Genomic DNA, 22,432 nt, shown 5'->3' with positions numbered 1-22,432 from the left:
TGGAAATAGTATTAGAAATTTTGAACACTAAACTTTTATACTGCACTAATAGCCCCATGCAGACTTACAGTATCTTAGTTGAGTTAAACATGTACATTTATGCTTTGCTGAACTTACTGAGACCAGCTGTTTGTATGGAAGCATTTCATAATTTCTTGAAACAATATCTCACTTTATTGGATTCATATTCTCTAGAATAAGTATACTGTAGGATTATTTTCTTTTGTCTTTGAACTAAAATATAATTCTTCTCAAAACAGTTTCCTGTATTGAGTAGTGACCTTCAGAAAATAAGCTACAATCAAGCAAAACAGTGCTGGTGGGAGAAAGCTCTTTATACTCCACTCTTTCCTACACCACAATATGAAGGTAGTAGTATCTTTGACCTCTTTGTAATTGACTGAAACTTTACAGCTGAGTTAGATAAAAGATGAATGCAGATGATCATGTTTCAAATGGAAGCCACTTAATTATCTGAAAAATTGTCCCATTCATGTGCTTCCATTGTTTTCTCATTAGTGGCCATGGTTTCTCCATATGGAAGGATGATCCTAATTAATTTATCAAGTGGGTACACTTTGATAAACTAGTTCTTAATAATCAAATAAGTAGTCATTATTTTCCTTGCTATCGGACTGGAGTGCAAAGGAATAAGACTATTGAGAAATAAGAGTGGCAATGTTACTGTGTGGGGGATTCTGAGCTTTGCAGGAAGGGAATGAACTGTAGTTAACTGCATTAGTTTCTGCTAGCCAGCTGTGAAGTCTAGTCTTGCTTGGGTACTCCAATATTACATGCATATGTCAGTAAAAATATTGTTCAATGAACTCTTGGTTCTAATAAGTTTAAACATTTAACAGGTGATTCATTCTACATATTTAAACAGCCATCTTCTTTTTCAACTGTTGAAGGCTGCTTTTCCTTTCCCATCTCTCCTTTTCCAGCTCAAATGTGAAAAGAGCATTTAAGCTGTTTTGTATAAGGTCAAACCAGGAGGTCCCTGCATGGATTAAGATATCATTGTTAATGGACTTTTAGTAACTTGAAAATATTTTTGACATTACTTTCACAGGTTGCCAAAAATCTTTGAAGAATGAAGCTCCTTTTTCAAAATGCACTGCACTAACATGAGCCCCACTGCTAAAAATATACTTCTAGGCAGGCATATGGAGTAATATCTCTGATATATTCAAGTTGTACAGCCTTTAAGATTAAATTATTCTGAATGAGGAACTGAATCTGGCTGCTCCCAGCACAGCTGATGAAGCATAGGCACAATCTGATCAAACAGTAAATTCATATTAATGATTGTGTAGTCTTATTTTGGGTTAAGTATACTTTCTGTATTATATCTACCGTAATATGCTACAGTATTTGCATTTTTCTGTCATATTAAACATTGCAACTTGGCAACAGGTTTTGGAGAGGCTGTAAGAACCATCTCCAAACCTTGGAGATTATATAGGATCATGGAAACTATGAGGAAGTGATCTAAAAATTGTAATATTTCTGTCTTACATGAATTAGTCCTGCTTGCTTTCATCTATTTCAGAATGTGCAAAGAGTAGGAGAGGAGTAAGAAATACAAAGCCAATTTAAAGGCAAGAGAAGAGAAAAGGAATTATAGCTACAGCAAGTTTATGCCAACACCATTCATTATAATTTCATATTTTATGTCTTTGCAAACTATCTCTCAGACCACTCAACAAACCTGGGTACAGTGAAGAACCACGCTGCAGTCAATCAAAGTCATTTGCAGGAAACTGGTTTATTTGGTCTCCAGGTTTGTTGCAGACCACGCTGAGTTCAATAAACGATAACACAAAGTTGGTGTTGGGAGCTGCTGCATCCCAATGCCGTTTAAATAGCTGCGCTAATCAGTTCACCAATCGGTTGCATTTCCGGGTTTTTGACTTCACGCCCGTTGTGTGAGCTGTGGCATCACTCGGGTGCGCCGTCAGGCAGCAGTGAGTAGCAGGAAGACCGTATCCCGTCTGCACCGTGACCTGCCGTCTAACCAACTGCTATCACCCCCACCACCAATATGTGCCCATCCTCCCTTTTCAACCCACGGCCCGTCCACGGCTTTCCAACTGCGACTCCGGCTTCATTCGGTGAGATCCGTACTGTAACCCTATCCCCGGTATGTCGAGCGTGGCAGGTCTCGACAGGCGGCTCCCCCTACCAGGTGTCCACCTATAAGACATAAAGGAAAGGGTTTAGTACAGGGTTTAGTATGTCCCTCCCTCACCCCCGAATTTGTTTGGGTATTTACAGTGAAAGAGTCTATGCAATCGTTTTGCTTTAATGTTTTCAACTGACACCCAGGATGCCTGTTCAAACGGGTAGCCTCTCCATCTTACTAGGTATTTAAGTTTTTCCCTATTTATTTTGGAGTCCAGGATGTCATCGATCTCATATTGCCCCTCCTCCAGTGGCTCAGGACGCTCGAGAGGTTCCCGTACACTCTCTATTGGTTTTAGTAGACTGCTGTGGAACACAGGATGTATTTTACCCAGTAAAGTGGTAACTTTAACTCCACGGTTACTGGGTTTATCACTTTCGTGATAGTGAAAGGTCCAAGGTATTTGGGTCCTAACTTTCTGCTGGGTATTTTTAACTTTATGTATTTAGTGGACACATATACCTGATTCCCCCACCCGGAAAGGCTTGTGGTCTGCTCTCTTCCTGTCAGCCTGCAGCTTATATTCCTTTGCTGCTTTATGTAACGCTTCCTTGACTTTCAGCCATAGGTTTCCAATTCGGATCCCCGAATCGGAAACGTGGAGACACCTGTTCTTGGTCACTCATCTTCAGTTCAGGGATTGCAGTGAATTCTCTGCCAGACACTACCTAGAACGGTGTAACCCCCGTGCTATGGTGTACGGCGTTGTTATATGTTACCTCAGCAAATGGTAGAAGATCCGACCAGTCGGATTGTTGATAAGATATATAACAACATAAATATATTTCCACCATAGCATTGGTCCTTTTCGCGGCCCCATTGGTGCTAGGGTGGAATGCCGAACTCAACCCTTGGGAGGATCCTATCATGTTGACGAAATTACGCCAGAATCGTGCGGTGAATTTTTTTTTTTAATTTGATTTATATGTTGCCCTTCTCCGGAGACTCAGGGCGGCTTACAATGTGCTAAGCAATAGCCTTCATCTTTTTGTATATTTATACAAAGTCAGCTTATTGCCCCCACAACTGGGTCCTCAATTTACCTACCTTAGAAAGGATGGAAGGCTGAGTCAACTTTGAGCCTGGCGAGATTCGAACCTGCAGTAATTGCAGGCAGCTGGTCTTAATAACAGGGTGCTTTAGACCACTGTACTACCAAGGCTCCTGTACGCCCCTGTCCGATATGATTCGACGAGGTGCTCCATGCTGTCGGTAGATATGATGTATGAACAATTGTGCTAACTTTTTAGCGGATGGTAAACCACGGCAGGGAATGAAATGTGCTTGTTTGGAAAAAAGGTTGACTATAGTCCAGATTACTGTGTTCCCTTTGCTTTCTGGGAGGTCGACCACAAAATCCATACCTATTTCGTCCCATGGCCTACTGGGGTGTGCAACTGACTGTAGCAACCCAAGTGGTTTACCCGGCCGTGCTTTTGTTGTCGCACACACTTTATAGCTTTTCACATATTGTTCGACATCTTTACGCATACGAGGCCATCAAAATTGTCTTCTGGTGAGATGTAATGTCTTGAGAAAACCAAAATGCCCTGCAAACTTTGTATCATGACATCATTTCAATACTGTTGCTCGCAAAGGTTGAGGTATATACAACTTTGTTCCCATCCACACCAACCCATCACAATGGGTCACCAAAGTTATAGGTTCAGCAATCCATGGATCACGACTCACCTCATGTCGTAATTCCTTATACCACGAAGGGATTGGTTCTTTGTTATATGTCCGACCTGCATGTTGTCTATTTGGTATAATGGCCTGTACAACATCCTCCCTTTTATTAAATTGAGGCATGAGCGACAATGCATCAGCTAAAAAATTCCACCCCCCTGGAACATACTTCAAATCAAAATTGAACCGCTGGAACTTCTGCGCCCAACGTACCTGTTTTGGTGACAATCTCCTAGGGGTTTGGAGGGCCTCTAAATTTTTATGGTCTGTCCAGACCTCGAATTTATCGCCAATAAATTCTAGTAGATGTCGCCAAGTGAGCAATGCCCACCTGACCTCAAATGCCTCTTTCTCCCAATTAGCCGAACCTCGTTCCGTAGGCATCAATTTGCTTGACGTATAAGCACAGGGATATAATTTCCCCTCTTTGGTTCTTTGTAACAACACAGCACCGACGGCTATGTCATTAGCATCTGCTTGTACAATATATTGTAAAGCGGGGTCTGGGTGTCTGAGTACGGGTTCCTGGGAAAATAGACTCTTCAGCTGCTCAAACGATCGTTGGCATTCAGGTGTCCACAACAACAGCTGTCCCGGCCTCGCTTTGCCTCCAGTATGTTTGTTCCGTAATAGATCAGTTAAAGGGAGAGCTACCTGGGCAAAGGCTGGGATAAACTGTCGATAAAAATTCGCAAATCCAAGGAAACTCTGCAATTGTTTTCTTGTCTTTGGCGCTTGCCATTCTAATACTGCTGACACTTTTTTCGGATCCATTTCTATCCCATCTCCTGAAATGCGATCCCCTAAATAATCTACTTTCGTGCAGTGAAATTCTCACTTTGACAGCTTTACAAACAATTTTGCTTGTAGTAGTTTGGTTAATACCTGTCACACCAATTGTGTATGCTCCTCCATGGTCTTGGAATATATTAAAATGTCCAGGTAGACGAGGACGCCTCGATATAAGTGTTCATGCAGGACTCAATTAATAACCTGCATGAAGACAGCTAGGGCTCCCTGCAATCCAAACGGCATTACTCGAAATTTGAAACTACCTAAAGGACAGTTGAATGTGGTTTTCCACTCATCACCCGGGCATATCCATACTCTATAATAGGCCTCTCGCAAATCCAGTTTGGTGAACACCTTCCCTGTGGACAACATAGCTAGGAGGTCTTTCATCAATGGCAAAGGGTACAGGTATTCAACACAAATAGCGTTCAGACCCCAAAAGTCCATACAGAGACTTAGGCCTCCATCCTTCTCTCGGAACAGAACCGGTGCAGCCATATGTGCTCGACTGGGTTGGATAAAACCCCAGGCTAAGTTCTTATCTATGTATTTACGAAGTTCGTTTAATTCCTTTTTGGTCATCGCATACATGCACAGTTTCGGTAATTTGGCCCCAGGGATTAACTCTATGGCGCAGTCGGTTGCTCTGTGAAGTGGTAGCACCTCATGTTCATCTTCGTTGAATACAGCTGCTAAATCTCTATAGATGTCTGGGAAGTCTACCTGCTGAGGTGCCTGTATGCCTCTTGCTTTACCGTCACTATGCTATTTTGGTTGTTGGATCTCAGGGTCCGGATCTGGGCCCACACTAAGAAGCAACTTCCGAAACCCACTTTCCCACCATATGGTAGGTCTCCATTTGTCCAACCACGACAGACCTAGTATAACAGGTTCAACCATCCATTCCACCACTATAAAGTGAATCTGTTCTCTATGCTCCCCTATCTCCAAGCGAACAGGTTCAGTAACGTACGTAGCCGGTGTCCCCCCAAGTAGAGACCCGTCCATTTGTTCGAACTTTATAGGGGACTTAAGTTTTACAAGATGGAGGCCTATGCTATCAACCACTGTCTTACGAATGAGAAAAAGGGTACATCCGGAATCTATCAGTGCTCCCTGTTCAACTGTTGCAGAAGTACACACATTCTGTAACACCACCGGTATAACAAATGGGTGTATCGGGTTGCTTACCATGGGATCCTCTGGCTCACTGTTCTCCGATGGTACCGGTATACTTCCCCCCCCCCAGGGGCTCTTAGCATCCAGCAACATTGAACGGGAACCAATGGTTGGTGTTGGCGTAGTTATCTTTGACCAGTCTGACGTAGAACGAACCTGCTCATGTATCTTGCCCCCTGTTGGTGGAGTCTGTGCTGGAGTAGATTGCAAGGGAGGTATAGGACACTCAACAGTCCGATGGCCCAGTTGATTGCAGCGAAAACAACGAAACGTTCCTCTCTCCCCTGCCATTGCTGGTCTAAGTGGTGCAGGCCGCTTGCCCCAAGATCCTTCGCCCCCACTGGTTTGGCCGCGGCATAACGTGGTAGTTGACTCACACTGCCCACTCCTCTTGGTCAGAATTCCCGCAACCCCACTTCTAATTCTACTGCTGCCTTAAACCATTCTGATAATCTCAGTGGCAACCCTCGATACACATATGCCTGTCTCACTTCCCTATCCAGTCCAGATCGGAATTGGTGTACCAGTAACCGTTCAGGCCAGGTGCGAAGCCGCCCAGCTAGAGTGCGAAACTCCTTCACATACTCTTTGGCAGGGCATCCTCTCTGTCTCAGTGCCATTAGTTCCCTTTCGGCCATCTGAACTCTCGAGCTATCCTCAAATGTCCCCGGAAAGCCTCCAAAAACAAACCAACATTTGCTAACTCTTTTGCATGTTCGCTATGGAGGTCAGCGACCCAGTTAGCTGCCTCCCCTTGTAAGACTGCAGTGATGGCAATTACCATAGCCCACTGCGATGGGTACATACGTCCATATAAATCCATATGACTTAAGTATTTGGCTTAGAAAAATCGATACTCTGTCAGTGCTACCATCGAAGGAGGCTTGTATGGGCGGGGGTTCCCAAAATTGTTATTGTGGCCACACCCCCGGTGTCCACATAGGTATTTGCCTGCGGTACGGGTGTTCTGGTCATCTCTCTCCTCCATCCTGCAATGGTTGACCTGAGTCCGTGAGCCTGCTTGGCCCGTCTCGTGACGACCTGGCTTCCGTTGCATAACCTGATCTATCCTACGCAAAGCCTCACCTGAGGAGGAGGCCCCAGGTCCTGGGAACTGCTGTTCCGTGACCTAGCCCTACTAAGCCCCTTCTCCATACGTAACTTAGGGCTTGCCAAATGGAAGCGAGTCTCAGTTCTACTCTGGCCACTTGCTCCCCCCTGCCAAGCAGCTGTTTCCCCTCCTGTAGCCCAAGGCTGCCATGATGACGCATCCCTAAAGCTAGCTTCTCCAAACTTCTCTCTCAGCACGTCTAATGTAGAAGTCCCTAGTCCGGTGGAGTAGCTCCACTCCTCCTTCGTCTTCTATCCACTTGCTTTCCCTCCAGCCCTGGAAGATGGCTTCATCTTGGTAATGGGCCGGGGTTTTTGGGCACCGGGACCGGTAAGAGCTGAACTATGCCACCAGTCACCCAATGAAACCTTCGTCCCACTCGGCACAGGAGCGTCCTGGTCTTCAACAGTGCTCTCCCCCTGCTGAGGCTTCTTTTCCTTTGGCCTAACCACCGGAGGCTCACTGGTACTCTGGCTCTCTGGCGTTTCCAGGATGGTGGTGTCCTCAGCCGCCTCCCCCTGAACTGGCGGAGCAGCCATTGTGCTCTCCGTCATCCCCTCAGCTCCTGAATATCCAAGAAAGCAAAAAGGAAAACGCCGACTTTCTCTCAGATCGCTCAACAAACCTGGGTACAGTGAAGAACCACGCTACAGTCAATCAAAGTTGTTCGCAGGAAACTGGTTTATTTGGTCTCCAGGTTTGCCGCAGACCATGCTTAGTTCAATAAACGATAACACAAAGTCAGCGTAGGGAGCTGCTGCATCCCAATGCTGTTTAAATAGCCACACTAATCAGTTCACCAATTGGCTGCATTTCCGCGTTTTTGGCTTCACGCCCGTCGTGCGAGCCGTGATGTCACTCGGTGCGCCGTCAGGCGGCAGTGAGTAGCAGGAAGACCCTATACCGTCCGCACCGTGACCAACCGCCTAACCAACTGCTATCACCCCCACCACCAATATGTGCCCATCCCTCCTTTTCACCCGCGGCCCGTCCACGGCTTTCCAACTGCAACACCGGCTTCATTCGGTGAGATCCGTACTGTAACCCTATCCCTGTGTGTCGAGTGTGGCAGGTATCGACATTCTCCTTTTTTATCACATCTGTATGCAGCTTTGTATCTTTCCTTTTCTTTTAAAAAATTTCTATCTCTTTTTCAGGGTCTCATCAACTATCCATTCATGACTTTCTTGATCTTTTCTTTCTTTTTGCCCATTCATTCTTCCTTGATATTTATTCCGCAACTTAGTACTTTTTCATTCATCCTGTATGACCACATAAACTTGATATACTTTTTTCTTGTTGATCATTCATTTTTGTATTTAATCTGTTATCCATCAGTATTTATTCTGAACTCAAACTCCTCTTGTTTTAACATTGCTGAAATACAGTGTCTCATTTCCACCTTATTTCACTTCATGTTTCTCTTGCCGTTCTCAACTCTCATTTCCATGTAATAGAGGCAGAACCATGCCCCCTTTTAATTCTTTCATTCCTTATCTTTGGCCAGATAATACTTGCTATCTCTCTGCACACAATTCTCCCATTTTAAGTAAATATGTTATTTTAAGTAAGATTTACAGTTCTCTCATCAGAACCATTCCATTTTATCTAAAAAAAACTTCATTCTCTTATGTCACAATCAGCAACCACTCTGAACTCTATATTTACGTAAACCTTCCATAAGTAAGTTGATTTGCTTATGTGCTTTCTCTAAATCAGAAGACATCCAATAAACTTTCTTCTCACATATAATTCTAAATAATTGATACATTTCCCAATCATTTGCTGAATTGTACTTTTTTTTTTTGCTCGTTGGCATCCCTTTTCATCAGAATTCTGCTAAATACCTTTTAGACATGCTTATCTAATCCTCCTATAAATTTGCATTCATGTTCTTTCCCATTCCATAGGGAAGTAATAACAGTATCTTCTGTTCTTTGAGCACAGGTCCTATTTTTTACCGATGTGTTAAACAAGCCACACAGCTAAAGAAGACACATTTATAACTTAATATTACTCCACTTATATGATCTGCAGCCTTAATATTTTTGTTTTGAATATAATTTTATTAAGAATTTTAATTACACTGGTAAAAACTAATACAAATTATACTTACAGAAAGAAAAGAGAATGGAGGGAAAAGTGAACTTTTAAAAAGGTTAAGAGTTTAAAGAGCATTTAAAAGGCTCCACCAAGGTTGCAAGCAAGATGGCTTATCACATTGTCTCCTGATACTCAAACCCGTGGGAAAAAAGTGTCCTGTGGTCTTCTCACAAGAAGCAGCTGCCAGAGCACATATGGGGTGATCTTCTGTCCTCTTCTTGTTTGGAAAGACTTCAATAAAACTTGTCTACAAACTGGTTCCTTGGTGTTTGCCATTGTTGGTTCCACTTTTGCAGAGTCATCTTAAATTCGCCATACCTTCCCCAGAAGTTCACCTTAATATTTTTCAACATTCTAACATAATTTATTATTCTTTTTCTTCAGTTGCTTCTTGTACATTAAGTAGGATGAAAGCCAATTAAAATGAAACTATAGTCAACTTTACTTAGGAGTATATAGAACTCATTAGCTGCCACTCTCTTAATCCCTTTTGCCACACATAGCAGAACATGTATATTTACTGTTCACTTGTAAAAAGTCATTCTGAAATGCTAGGAAAAGAATTGCATCCCAGTATTAGTATTGTCCTGATGTCTCTTTAATTTCTTAGTACCCATCATACTTTTCCCATTCGCCATTGCGATTAACTCCATATATGTAAGATTAAAAAAGAGATCTACACTCTGGTTGGAATGGAGCCTGAGTTTTAAGGAAGAAGCGTTTTGAAGAAACCAGGTTGGCAAAAGAAGGATTGAACATTTGCTACACCTTTGTAACAAATTGTCCACAAAGGACCTAATTACAAGCTGAATAACACATACAGTAATTTGTAATTAATCTGCAGCCATGCAGCTTCTATCATTTCCCATTCCCATTTCAATCACTGTAGTTATTACCCCAAAATGATGCTAAACTTCACATACAGAATTTTGATCATATATTATATTGTGTTTTCTTTTTCCTTGCCTTAGATATGCATGGAATGATTTTTTTTCTTTCATTCACTAAGAGGACAAATTTAATTATAACGTAGAGAAATCAGAATTGAAATATATTATAAGTCAATACTTTATTATAAGTCATAGATGCACTAAGCATATCAAAAGCAATAAAAATAGAATACAGTTCAATAAGAAAATACATCTATTTACTAATTAAGTTTATATGCCACCCATCTCAGTTTGAGAGCAACTCTGGACAGCTTACAATGCAATAAAATAAGGGAATCATCATCATCATCACCCTAGCTATTATCTTATCCAATGCAGAATGAAGTCCTGCATGTTTCCAACCAATATAATCTTGACCTTTCTTTTTGCCAATTGGGCCCGCAATACTTGCTGATGTCATCAATCCATCTTATTTAGGTCTTTTTCGTGGATGCTTTTTATCAAGTAGAGTCCATTCTATGACTGCCTTAGCCCACCTGCCATCAGTTCTTGCTATGTGATCAGTCCATTTCTATTTCAGTTCTTTTACTCTCTTGATGATATCGTATACTTTCATTTATTCGCTAATCCATGTGCAGGTTTTTCTATCTTGTCTTCTAATACCGACTATGTATCTTTCCATGGCTCTTTGTGCCACTCGTAACTTTTGTATCAATTGTGGGGTTAATGTCCATGTTTTGTTGGCATATGTTAGAACAGGTAGCACTCACGGATTGAAAACTTTTCTCTTCAGGCATAGGGAAGGTTGTTCTTGAAAATTATGTTTAGCTTGCCAACCGCATTTAAAAGGCCTTTCAATTTCCTTTATTGTATCATCTTCCATTGAGATCTGTTGGCCAAGGTATTTGTAGTGATCTACTTCATCTAGATCTTCTCCAGATATATTTTTTTTCTTTCTTTGGTGAATTTATTAAACATAACCTGGCTCTTTTTCAGGTTTATTTTTAAGCCAAGTGGTTTTCCTGCTTTGTGCAGCTCTTGTATATATCTTTGAAAGTTTTCTGGGTTTTGTGAAGAGAACATCATCATCTGCAAATCTTAAGTGATTTAAATAGGCACCATTGATTTTTATTCCATCTTTTGCCCAGTCTAGTTTGTGAAATAACAGCAACATGCAGCTGAGTAAAGACCCTATGAAATTCATTATTCATAAACTGGGTCATTTTGAAGTGGAAGTTACTATGTTCCAATTGTTCTTTGGTACTTTGAACAGTTTGCTGTTCCTATAAAGTGTATACAGGTAATCCTTGATTTACAACAATTCATTTAGTGACCATTAAACATTATGATGGCATTGAAATAAGTGGCTTATAATTGTTTTTCACACGAGCATCCCCATGGTCACATGGTCAAAATTCGGATATTTGGCAAATGGTTTATATTTATGATGGCTGCAGTGTCCCAAGGACAGGTCATCAGGTTTGTGATCTTCTGAGAAATGAAGTCAGTGGGGAAGTCAGGTTCACTTAACTATTGTGTTACTGACTTAACAACTGCAAAGATTCATTTAACAACTGTGGCAAGAAAGGTAAAATGGGACAAAACTCACTTAACAAATGTTTCACTTAACAACAGAAATTTTGGGCTCAGCTGTAATAAGTTGAGGAGTACCTGTAGAAGAGGATGATGAGTTGTCTATCTATTATGGAGGATTTAAGTTTGTGTCAGAGATTTTCCCAGGAATTGAATCTATAACTCATTGCTATATTTGGGAGAGTATGCCTTTTAAATAAGAACATATTGTATATTCATAAATCTTGAGTATTATTTCATGGATGAGTGTGTTTGTATGTGTGAGATAATCTCCATTTCAACCTGTTCTTAGTTGGGGATAATTGAAAGTCCTTCCAGTTTTTCTGGAAGGTTTTGCTGACCAACCTACCACAGCAAAGATCCACATCTACTATGGTTAAACAGAATTTATGTTAGTAGCTTAGATTTTTCACCTAAGTTGAAGGTATAGAGTCAAAGATAGATAATTACAATTTGGGAAAGTAATAATTATAATTTTTTTCAGATGCTTTAGGAAATTTCATGAAAAGGCTATATAGTTATTTGTATTAACTTTGAAATCTGTCTAGAAAGTAAATTTCCTTGATCTGTTTCCCTTGGTTGCTCCATTTAAAATGTGATATTTTATTATATTTTGTCTATTTTAGCAATACATTATGCAAGGCAAAGTTCAGCCTAATTGCATTTTCCATCCCAAAGTTGAGGCAACTCTAATGGTAAAAACAAATTACAGGTAATCCTCAAGTTATGACAGTTTACTCAGCAACCATTTGAAGTTATGACATAACCTCCCTATTACTTATGACCCAGTCCTGAAGTTATGAATATTTCAGCACCATGGCAGTCGTTCACCAGGCAGTGCAACATTCGCCCTCCCTATTTTCCATCCCCAACCCCCCACCCCGGGTCTCCGCAGGCACTGGGGCTGTGGAGACTCACTTACCTTACAAAGATCTAGCAAGCCTTCAGTTTCTTTGCCTGCTTCATTGCTTCAGGCCTTTACTGCATTCACAGACAACAGAGGCCTAAAGTACCACGAGATCAATAGCACGAGCTGGTGTTGTGTGATCTCACACTACTTTAGGCCTCTGTTCTCTGAGAATTGAGGCCTGGATGAGATCTGCAGCAAAAAGCTTTGCAAACAGAGGGAAGGCTTCGGTTCTTCAGGCCTTCCCTCTGTTTGCTGTTTCCTTGCTTTCGGGGCAAGAGATTGCCTCTCTATAGGCTGTGGTCCTCTTTGCAAAAAGCCTTTGCTGGCAAGAATGGAGCCCAGGAGGGGCCGGCACATCCCTCCCAGGCTCCATTCTTGCCAGCAAAGGCTTTTTGCAAAAACGACTGCAGTCTACAAGAGATTGTGTCCCTATAGGCTCTGGTCGTCTTTGCAAAAAGCCTTTGCCAGCAAGAACGGAGCCCAGGAGAGGCCAGCGCATCCCTTCTGGGCTCCGTTCTTGCTGGCAAAGGCCTTTTGCAAAGAGAATTGAAGGCTAAACAGATGCAATCTCCCTCTAGGCACCGATTGTCTTTGCAAAAAGCCCTTGCCGCTGAAAACAGAGCCGTGCTGAAAACAGAGCCTGGGAGGGACATGGCAGCGACTCCGTTTTTGGCAGGGCTCCGTTTTCAGCGGCAAAGACAATCGGAGCCTGGACAGAGCAATCAGAGCAATCTCCCTCTAGCCTTCATCAAGCCTTTGTTCAAAGCGAAACCGTGGCAGAGAGGCTGGAGAGAAGACAGCTCATTAGATCTTCAAAAGGTAAGTGGACCTGGTCAGGCAGGATGGGGAGGGGGGTGTAAATTTGAGATATCTCAGTGGATTGAGGGAGGTCTTGGGTTGTTGGAAGCACTAGGCTCCCCATCCTCTTCCCCACCCTGAGATACCTCGTGCACTTAACGACGTGCATATTCGATTAGTGAATGCATGGGTGAAGGCAGGAAGTTTTCACGTTCATTTAACGTTCATTTAACGTGATTCACTCCAACCAATCTTTGGGTTACGAATGTAATTGGCAGGCTCCATTACATTTGTAACTTGAAGATTACCTGTACTTTCTTTAGTTGGGGGTGGTACAAAAGGTCAGATCACTTAACCCTAATCTTACATTTAAAATCATTACCTAGCATAGCTTGAATTTGAGGTTGATTAGCTGTCAGCTTGGAAGCATAATTTTCTAGGCTCTGCCATATTTTTTGTTATTATTTTGTGGTTTTATACTTAGTGGAATAAGTACACATCATCTGAAGCGAATGTGATTTGAAATTAACTCACTGCCATTGCCTTGAATGGCACTATTACGATATGTTTTATTTTAACTTTGGGGAAAATTAGTATAGTCAACCTCTTATTTGGCTGATTTCCCAACAGAGGCTCTACCACAGTCAGTGAAATTATGTAGGTGTTCTTTCATCCATTTTTCTGGTACAAAGATAATATCAAAATTAGTTATAAAACTGATACAATATGAATCTCTTAACATACCTCTCCATCCTGCAGTATTATGAGATGAAAGCAATTATCAGCTTCCTATAATCAGAAGATCAGCCATCTCTTTTTGTGATAATGACTTCTCTGTCTTGGGATCAGATGGCCTTTCTTCAATTCTTGAAGAATAGCTTCTGTGGAATAGCTCTCCTCCTGGAATAGCTTTTGTTATTTCATTTGATTTAGTAGTGACTATATCCAGTGAATTGTCTGCAAGGGGATAACTTTCTAATTGCAAACATGCATTTCAAAATGACATACTTTATTTATTAAATTTATATGCCCCCTATTTTGCCAGTCAAAGCAACTTTGAAAGGTTTAGAGTGTAATAAAACCTACAGATATAAAAACAATTATAAATATAAAAATAGATAAAAATTACAAAGTATTAAAACAAACTAAAAAAACACACAGATTTGGAATGGAGCAGTGGTGGTACATTCTCTGTTTCTGCACATACTACCTCCAGCCAACTGGCATAATCAAGTTTTAAAGCTTTTCCTGAAGGACAAAGAAAGGGGCAGATCTCACCTCTGGTAACAAGATGTTCCAAAGTTTGGGTGCCATGGCAGAAAAGACTCCTCTGGTGAACCTCATCAGCTGAAACCTCTTGACTGCTGGGGTCCACGGTTCTGCAGAATGAGTGGGGTGGGCTGATTTCATTGGGGAAAGACAGTTACTCAGATATTCTGGACTCATGCCCCAGAGGGCTTTAAAGGTAATAGCCTACACCTTGGATTGGACCTGGAAGCTGATGAGCAGCCAGCTCAGCTCATGTAATAGTTGTTCCCTTTTTGGTCCTCCCCTCTCCCTTCCCCCCTTCCTCTTTCTCCTCCTGCCTTATTTCCTAAACAGCATGGAAGGAAAGATAGCCTTCTTAAGTGCAATTACAATTCTGATACCATCATATGAAAATGATAACCATTCTATATAAACCCCATATCAACAGGATAGATTTGTGTTTACATCAGCTGTCCCAATTTAGAATTGCTGTACCTGAACTCCATTTCATTCTATTAATATTTATCCTTCTCATTTGCAGGAGTGCTTAGTTATTTGAAAATTCATTTAATACCTGAATTGTTCTTAAGTTTGTAGAAGAAGAGGTTGTAACTCTATAGTAGCAAAAAAATCAGAAGAGTCTGACAGTATCTTCTCTGACTAACAAATTTTATTAAAAGCACAAGGGTTTGGAAGCTGCAACTCATTTCATTACTAAGTAAAAAGTGCTACCAGGCTGGTTCTGAAAGAAGCTTTATTATTTGGAGGACTAGTCATTCTGATTCCGACCGGACACAGGTGAGGTCTTATATCAAGACCTACCTAGTGGCGATAAAAGCGGCAAAATCTAACCATTTTTCCGCTCTTATCGCATCTGCAGAGAACCGCCCAGCCGCCCTGTTTAGGGTGACCCACTCCCTTCTTCGGGGGGGAGTGCGGGAAGATCCCTTGCAGGGTCGTGCTGAGGACTTTGTGCAATTCCTGCACGATAAAGTCGCTTGGATTCGGGATGGCTTGGACTCCGATTGAATGAGTCCACGGGAGGAGACCGGGGCAGGTCTTGAGAATGTTATCTGGGAGGAGTTTGATCCTGTGACTCCCGAGGATGTGGACAGGGTTCTGGGTAGGATTAGTGCACGAGGCTGGCTCCAGGGGATTATAACTGCTTCTCTGAGTGAGGGTGCCTTTCCCGCCGCCTTGAAAGAAGCGGTGGTGAGGCCCCTCCTCAAGAAGCCTTCCCTGGACCCGGCTGAATTAGTTAACTATCGTCCGGTCTCCAACCTTAGTTTTGTGGCGAAGGTTGTTGAGAGTGTGGTGGCACGACAACTGCCCGGGCACCTGGATGAAGCTATCTATCTAGACCCGTACCAGTCGGGCTTCAGGCAGGGGTACAGCACAGAAACGGCATTGGTCGCGTTGGTGGATGATCTCTGGAGGGCCCGGGACAGGGGTTGCTCCTCTGTCCTAGTCCTATTAGATCTCTCAGCGGCTTTTGATACCATCGACCATGGTATCATGCTGCAGCGGTTGAAGGGGTTAGGAGTAGGGGGCACCGTTTTGCGGTGGTTCTCTTCCTTCCTCTCCGGCCGCTCGCAGTTCGTGTTGCCGGGGGGCAGAGGTCAACCTCGAGGCATCTCACATGGGGAGTGCCACAAGGGTCGGTCCTCTCGCCTCTTCTGTTCAACATTTATGTGAAGCCGCTGGGTGAGATCATCCATGGTTTTGGGGTGAAGTGTCACCTGTACGCTGATGATACTCAGCTGTACATTTCCACCCCAGACCACCCCAACGATGCCCTTGATGTGATGTCTCGCTGCCTGGAGGCCGTGCGGGTCTGGATGGGGAGGAACAGGCTCAGACTCAACCCTTCCAAGACCGAGTGGCTGTGGCTACCGGCGTCCCGATATAGTCAGCAGGTGCCATCGCTGACTATTGGGGGTGAATCTTTGCCCCCCACAGAGAGGGCTCGCAATCTGGGTGTCCTCCTGGACGCACGGCTGTCTTTAGAAGAGCATATGACGGCCGTGGCCAGGGGGGCCTTTTATCAGGTTCGCCTGATCCGCCAGTTGCGCCTTGCGCACGGTCACTCATGCCCTTGTCACCTCCCGGCTGGACTATTGTAATGCTCTCTACATGGGGCTCACCTTGAAGAGCACTCGGAGGCTCCAGCTGGTCCAGAATGCGGCCGCGCGGGTGGTTATGGGCGCACCTCGTTGTGCCCACGTGACACCTCTCCTGCGCGAGCTGCACTGGCTCCCAGTGGTCTTCCGGGTGCGATTCAAGGTGTTGGTTACCACCTTTAAAGCGCTCCATGGCACAGGACCCGGGTACCTTCGAGACCGTCTTCTGCCACCAATAGCCTCCCACCGACCAGTCCGTTCCCACAGAGAGGGTCTCCTCAGGGTGCCATCAGCCAAGTTATGTCGGCTGGCGACACCCAGGGGGAGGGCCTTCTCTGTGGGAGCCCCAACCCTGTGGAATGAACTGCCCCCGGAAATACTTAAGATCTCCGACCTCCGGGTGTTCCGCTGCGCACTGAAGACCCTGTTGTTCCGCCAGGCAGGGCTGTCAATATAATAATTTTAAATTGGGGTATTTTAATTTTTGGGGTTTTAAATCGGCCAAATCTATTTAATTATTTTAATTTTTAATTATTGTTGTGTCTTGTGTTTTTAAATTGGCTGTACACCGCCCTGAGTCCTTCGGGAGAAGGGCGGTATAGAAATAAAATTATTATTATTATTATTATTATTATTATTATTATTATTATTATTATTATTATTATTATTATTATTATTAGGTGGATAAGGTTCTCTGAGATTTTGTTACCTCTTTGAGCATGATACTGTTCTGTTCTTCTGTTCTAGCTTTCCTCTTTAATGTCACTCAGGATTTTACTTTTTGTATCAGCAGACATATTCCAATTCTGACTTTTTAGGTAATTTCTGTACTTATGTGGTTTATGTATCAATATATATAAACAAATCAAAAAATTTATTTAGTTCTGTTTGTTGTAAATCTTACCTATGTGTTCTAAAGTAGAAAGCTCAGTTTGCATAAGTAAAAGGCACTGTTTAAGATATGAATAATCACTCATAGTTTCTCTGGGTTGTAACAAACTAATTTATTTATAATAGCTGTAGCTGTATCTATGTTCAGCTTGCTTTTTTAATAAAGCTAATACCTCACATTAATTGTCCATTACTCCTAAATTTAAATTATTCCAGATATTTATAAATGCTTTAAATGTCAGCAAAAGTTAATTTTCACCTTTTTTTTATACTTTGTTCAATAGTTATTCAGAAGTTATCCTGCCTTGGTTTTTAAATTTATTTTTATTTCCCATCTCTGTTGGGATGGGAAATCTGTGCCTCCTGTTAGTACTTTCTTTCCACATCCAGCAATAGCACAGATTGTAAATATATCATTCAAACAGTGAGGTGATATAAGTAAAAGACATTTCTAATAAAAATAGTGAGTTAAAACAGAGCTCAGTCTCTATCCTGCTAGTCACCTCCTTTCTGTATGAATAAAAAGTACATATATTCTATGTAATATAATATGATGGGATTGTGCAAAGCAAAATTAAAAGGGACACTGCAAAATAAAAAAAATATAAGTAGTCTCACTCTTCCCCCCTCTCTCACACACACAGTTTACCCAATAGTTTTGATGAGCAACTCAGTCACAAGTAACATAAGGAATTAAATCCATTGAGTATTTTGGGTCATAAAGTGTACCTTTCCTGTGTTGAAGGACTAAGCCTTTTAGCAGAGTCACAATTGTCCAACTATCATTGTAATAGTTCAAAACATCATGGATGTTGGAAAATATTAAACTTTATCTGAATGTCAAATTAATATATGTAATTACTTCTTCCTAAAATTTAACATTAGATGATCACAGAGACATTTCATATCAAAGCATTTCCGATAGCATGAGGATTTATTCATATATTCATATTTTCTATGCAAATGAAGTTGGATCTATTAATTCCAAAACATCATTTCCCATTGCACAGGCTGTCCAATATAAAATCTGTTAATTTTTGATACTGAGGTTAAAACAACTTCTGTTTGTTCAGATAAAATCAGTATCTCAATTCCTTATTCCATTCCATCTTAAAATTTGTATATCTTACTGATTTATCAATCCCAGGATTGTAGGATCACTTTTAACAATTTAGGTAAACTCTGAGGCTGAAAATGTCTCTAGTCCACTGAGATGTCATTAAATGTTATAAATACTGCCAGTGGATGGTGATGGGCAAATGATATTTTTCTTTTAACAAAGAAAATTTATTTATTTATTTATTTAATTAATTTGTATACCGCCCTTCTCCAACAGGACTCAGGGCGGTGAACAGCCACGGTAAAAACACAACATATAAAATTTAAAAACAATTTAAAAAACATTAAATACTTTTGGCCGTCAATTTAAAATAACCCAATTAAAACCAATTATAAATTTAAAACCGAAAGGATGGGGTCAAGCCAGCCCAGCTAGCTGGAATAGATGTGTTTTCAGGGCCCGAGGAAAAGTCCGGAGGTCTTGTATTGTGCTTATCTCTGGGGGTAGGTTGTTCCAGAGGGCAGGTGCCGCCACAGAGAAGGCTCTCCCCCTGGGGGTCGCCAGCCGACATTGCCTGGCTGATGGCACCCTGAGGAGGCCCTCTCTGTGTGAGCAAACTGGCCGGTGGGAGGCTATTGGCGGCAGAAGGCGGTCTCATAAATACCCCGGCCTTAAACCATGGAGCGCTTTAAAGGTGGTCACCAACACCTTGAAGCGCACTGGAAGACCACAGGAAGCCAGTGCAGCTCGCGCAGGAGAGGTGTCACATGGGAGCACCCCATCGCTCCCATAATCCCCTGCGTGGCCGCATTCTGGACCAACTGGAGCCTCCGGGTGCACCCCAAGGGGAGCCAAGTGACAAAAAACAGACAAGTGGGTAAGCTTAAACTATACTGTGTCTAGAATTGTATCAATTCTTAGCCTGGTTCCAATATAAAATATATAACTCTGAATAGAAACACACTTTTCTTAATTAGGGCTTTCTTCGAAGTGGATTGAAATGTATAATCAGTCCACCAAGATGGATTATAGTTAAATTTGTGCCAATAATTAACAGCTACAATCCAGGCTTTGGCAGATATTGAAGACAGTATTGGGAACATGCTTAGGAGTGATTTCTGTACTTGTATTTGTAATGCTTTTGAACACAATTGGTGGCATTTCAGTATGACCCACTTATTGTTTTTAAATACAGTGCCAAGTTATTTAATTTTTTTTATTCAAATAGTGCTTTTTAATAGCCTATAAATGGACTTTGGATCTATTGGCAACCACTACTTTGGATTTTTGATAGTTAATCACCAAGTGTTGTTCAACACAATATTGGAAAATAGATTTTAAAAGATCATCATTTTAGATTGGGGTTGCATAGAGTATTTGCCTATTTTATAAATCCTTTGAGAAATCCACTTTTGGCTAAAGTATGTTTTACACATTTTATCAAAAACTTTTTTTCCTAATGTGACAGAATTGCAGCTTTGTCTTTTTTGTTCTTGTTCAAAATCAATCAAATCTACCATTCACCAAATATTATGTGATCTATGTATAGTTAATAAAGCCCATTTTATTCTATTTAACAACTGAAAAAATTACTTGTTGAAATTTATTAGCCAAAACAAAATATCTAATTAATCAGTGAAGTAGGATTGTAGTTAACATAATGTATGATCTTTTCCAGGTTTTGATATAATTGTAATATATGCTTCACTAACTGAAGATAAAACACCATTTTTGTATGGTTTATAGAATTTAGGAGCAAGTATATCAATAAATGTTTTATGCCATTCCACAGGAAATCCATCCAGACCTGGTAGGATCTTGGCAAACCGCTTGAAGTGAAAATAAAAAAGAGATGAAAAAGATGGGGATGATAAAATATATAGTTCTCCTGAAGATATACATTTTCCATTTTTAAAATATTACTTGGACTTATATAGTAAACTGAAAACTTATCTGATGAAGATACAGAGGTTTTTTAGCTAAACTCGACTGTCTGCAATTAGAATTTGAAAGCATGCATAGACCCTGGGACCACCAGTGGCGTGTGGTGGCTCTGCATGCACACAGATGAGGAGACAGCCTTCCAAGCAGTTGAGCAAGCCTTGCCTGGAAGAGGTGCTTTCTGCTAACGCACCTTCCGAACCACCTATTTAAAATGCTTTGCACAGCCCAAATATGTTATTTCTTTTCAAACAGGTATACCAACAAAACTACTACTCTATACTTAATTGTGAAATGATGGTTTAGTGTGTCATAAGGAGTTACTAGATACCTTTTGTCTGTACTATGATCTTTATTGCCTTTTCTTTTTCCCATCATCTGATGGCTGCCTTCCCCTTCTCATAGCCTGTTGCTCCAAGTTTTCTGCTTTGCACCTGCTTTCATTGTAAGAACAGAGTTTGTTAACCTTTATATGCATTCTTAACAGAACAAAAATTACATTACACATATTTCAATTTTGTTTTGATCTTAAGGTTTTATTAATATAAAATTATAAACGTTCTGTCTTGTGTGTTGTGAACTTTTAACCTGATGGAGAATGTGGCTGTAGGAACAAAGAAAAATGCAACTTCAAAAGGTGCTTGAAAAGACTTTTATGGTGTAGTATGTTTCAGTTCAGCCAAGTCACTCTTCTCACCTGTGATTTAATTATGAAGAGAATCTAAGATACACCTCTGAGATATGGTTGTGCTGATGTCTTCTTTGTGAGTTATAATGAAAAAGTCTCACTACAGTAGGAAAAGGATAACAGTGAGCATGGGGCAGAGTGTTTGGAAGGAATGTGAGAATGTAGGCAAGTTCCAGTAATCCATGAATGCTTATTGGAGTCTAACCACATTCTCTGGCATCCACTCAGAATAATCAGAATTTTGAGGAACAGTTAATGTTTGAAATTAAGACATGTGTTGAAACTATGTTAGCATCATGGTAGGACAGTAAGCATTTTCTGTCCTGTCTGTAAAGTAATTAATGTAATATATTTCTGTGCTAGTAGAAATAAGATTAGCTATATGGATTAATTGAATGCTTGCATTCCTTTTTTTAATGAAAGAAGATTACTAGTGATAGAGAAACCCATCACAATTTTATTCATTTACGTTTTTTCAGTTGTTTACCTTTTTGTATCAGTTTTGAACTTGAAAAATAAAGTTGATCGAGAATTTCATAGATATTTTATCCCTTTTTTGAGATATAAAGATTACATTGCACAATTCTAAAAAGCACTGGACTTGAAATTTTTTTTGTTCAGGATAGATTTGAAAGTGCAGTTTCTATAAATATTTGGAGGGACTGAATTTGTCATTCTAACCAATAGAAAAGGATGACAGAATAATGTTTCATCTGCATCACAGTACCACCATCTGGAATTGAAATGGTAGAGGGAGAGGAGAGAAATAGGACTTGATTAGATTTTTCTCTCAACATTGCTCCTTCCCCTTATGCTAATGTAGTACTCCACCTATGGAAAATTAGCTTAAAATATGGCATAAATGTATCATTACATTTTCTGTTTGGAAACAGTAATGCTCTATACAACTATATCATGTGTTCGTTAAGCTAATGAGCATTTGGCAAATTTTAACAGAGGAGGACTTTGTGTAAATCACAAATAGCCAAGGCTATACAGTAAATACAAGAATAGAAGATGAATAATTTTTGTATTCTTAGACCCCTTACAGGTACTCTGCTTCTGGACTCCAGGCATGCATGTGCACCAGGAACCCCATTGCTGTAACTGGGGATTAAAAGACAAGGCGCCTCATATAGGTAATCAAATGGGAAGCTATTCACTAGGGAAGAGTATACCTGAAACTCCTGGACATTTTCTATCCTTCCTAAGCACTCTCAAAATGAGTAGTGTA

General features: G+C 41.1%; 1 protein-coding gene across 2 annotated transcripts in view; it reads left to right on the top strand.

The window, feature by feature from the left end:
• Positions 1-22,432, top strand: part of KIAA0232 (KIAA0232 ortholog) — a 106,910-nt gene that overhangs the window by 69,466 nt on the left and 15,012 nt on the right. For both annotated transcript variants that reach the window (XM_070940803.1, XM_070940804.1), the window contains 2 exons: positions 261-369; positions 22,239-22,337. In XM_070940803.1, the coding sequence (XP_070796904.1) occupies positions 261-369; positions 22,239-22,337 (208 nt within the window). The remainder of the gene's footprint in view (positions 1-260; positions 370-22,238; positions 22,338-22,432) is intronic.

The sequence above is a fragment of the Pituophis catenifer genome, unplaced genomic scaffold (genome assembly GCF_029215685.1).
Source record: "Pituophis catenifer annectens isolate HBS135680 unplaced genomic scaffold, rPitCat1.0.hap2 SCAF_3, whole genome shotgun sequence".
Lineage (NCBI taxonomy): Eukaryota > Metazoa > Chordata > Lepidosauria > Squamata > Colubridae > Pituophis > Pituophis catenifer.
This window is presented reverse-complemented; position numbering and strand designations above follow the sequence as displayed.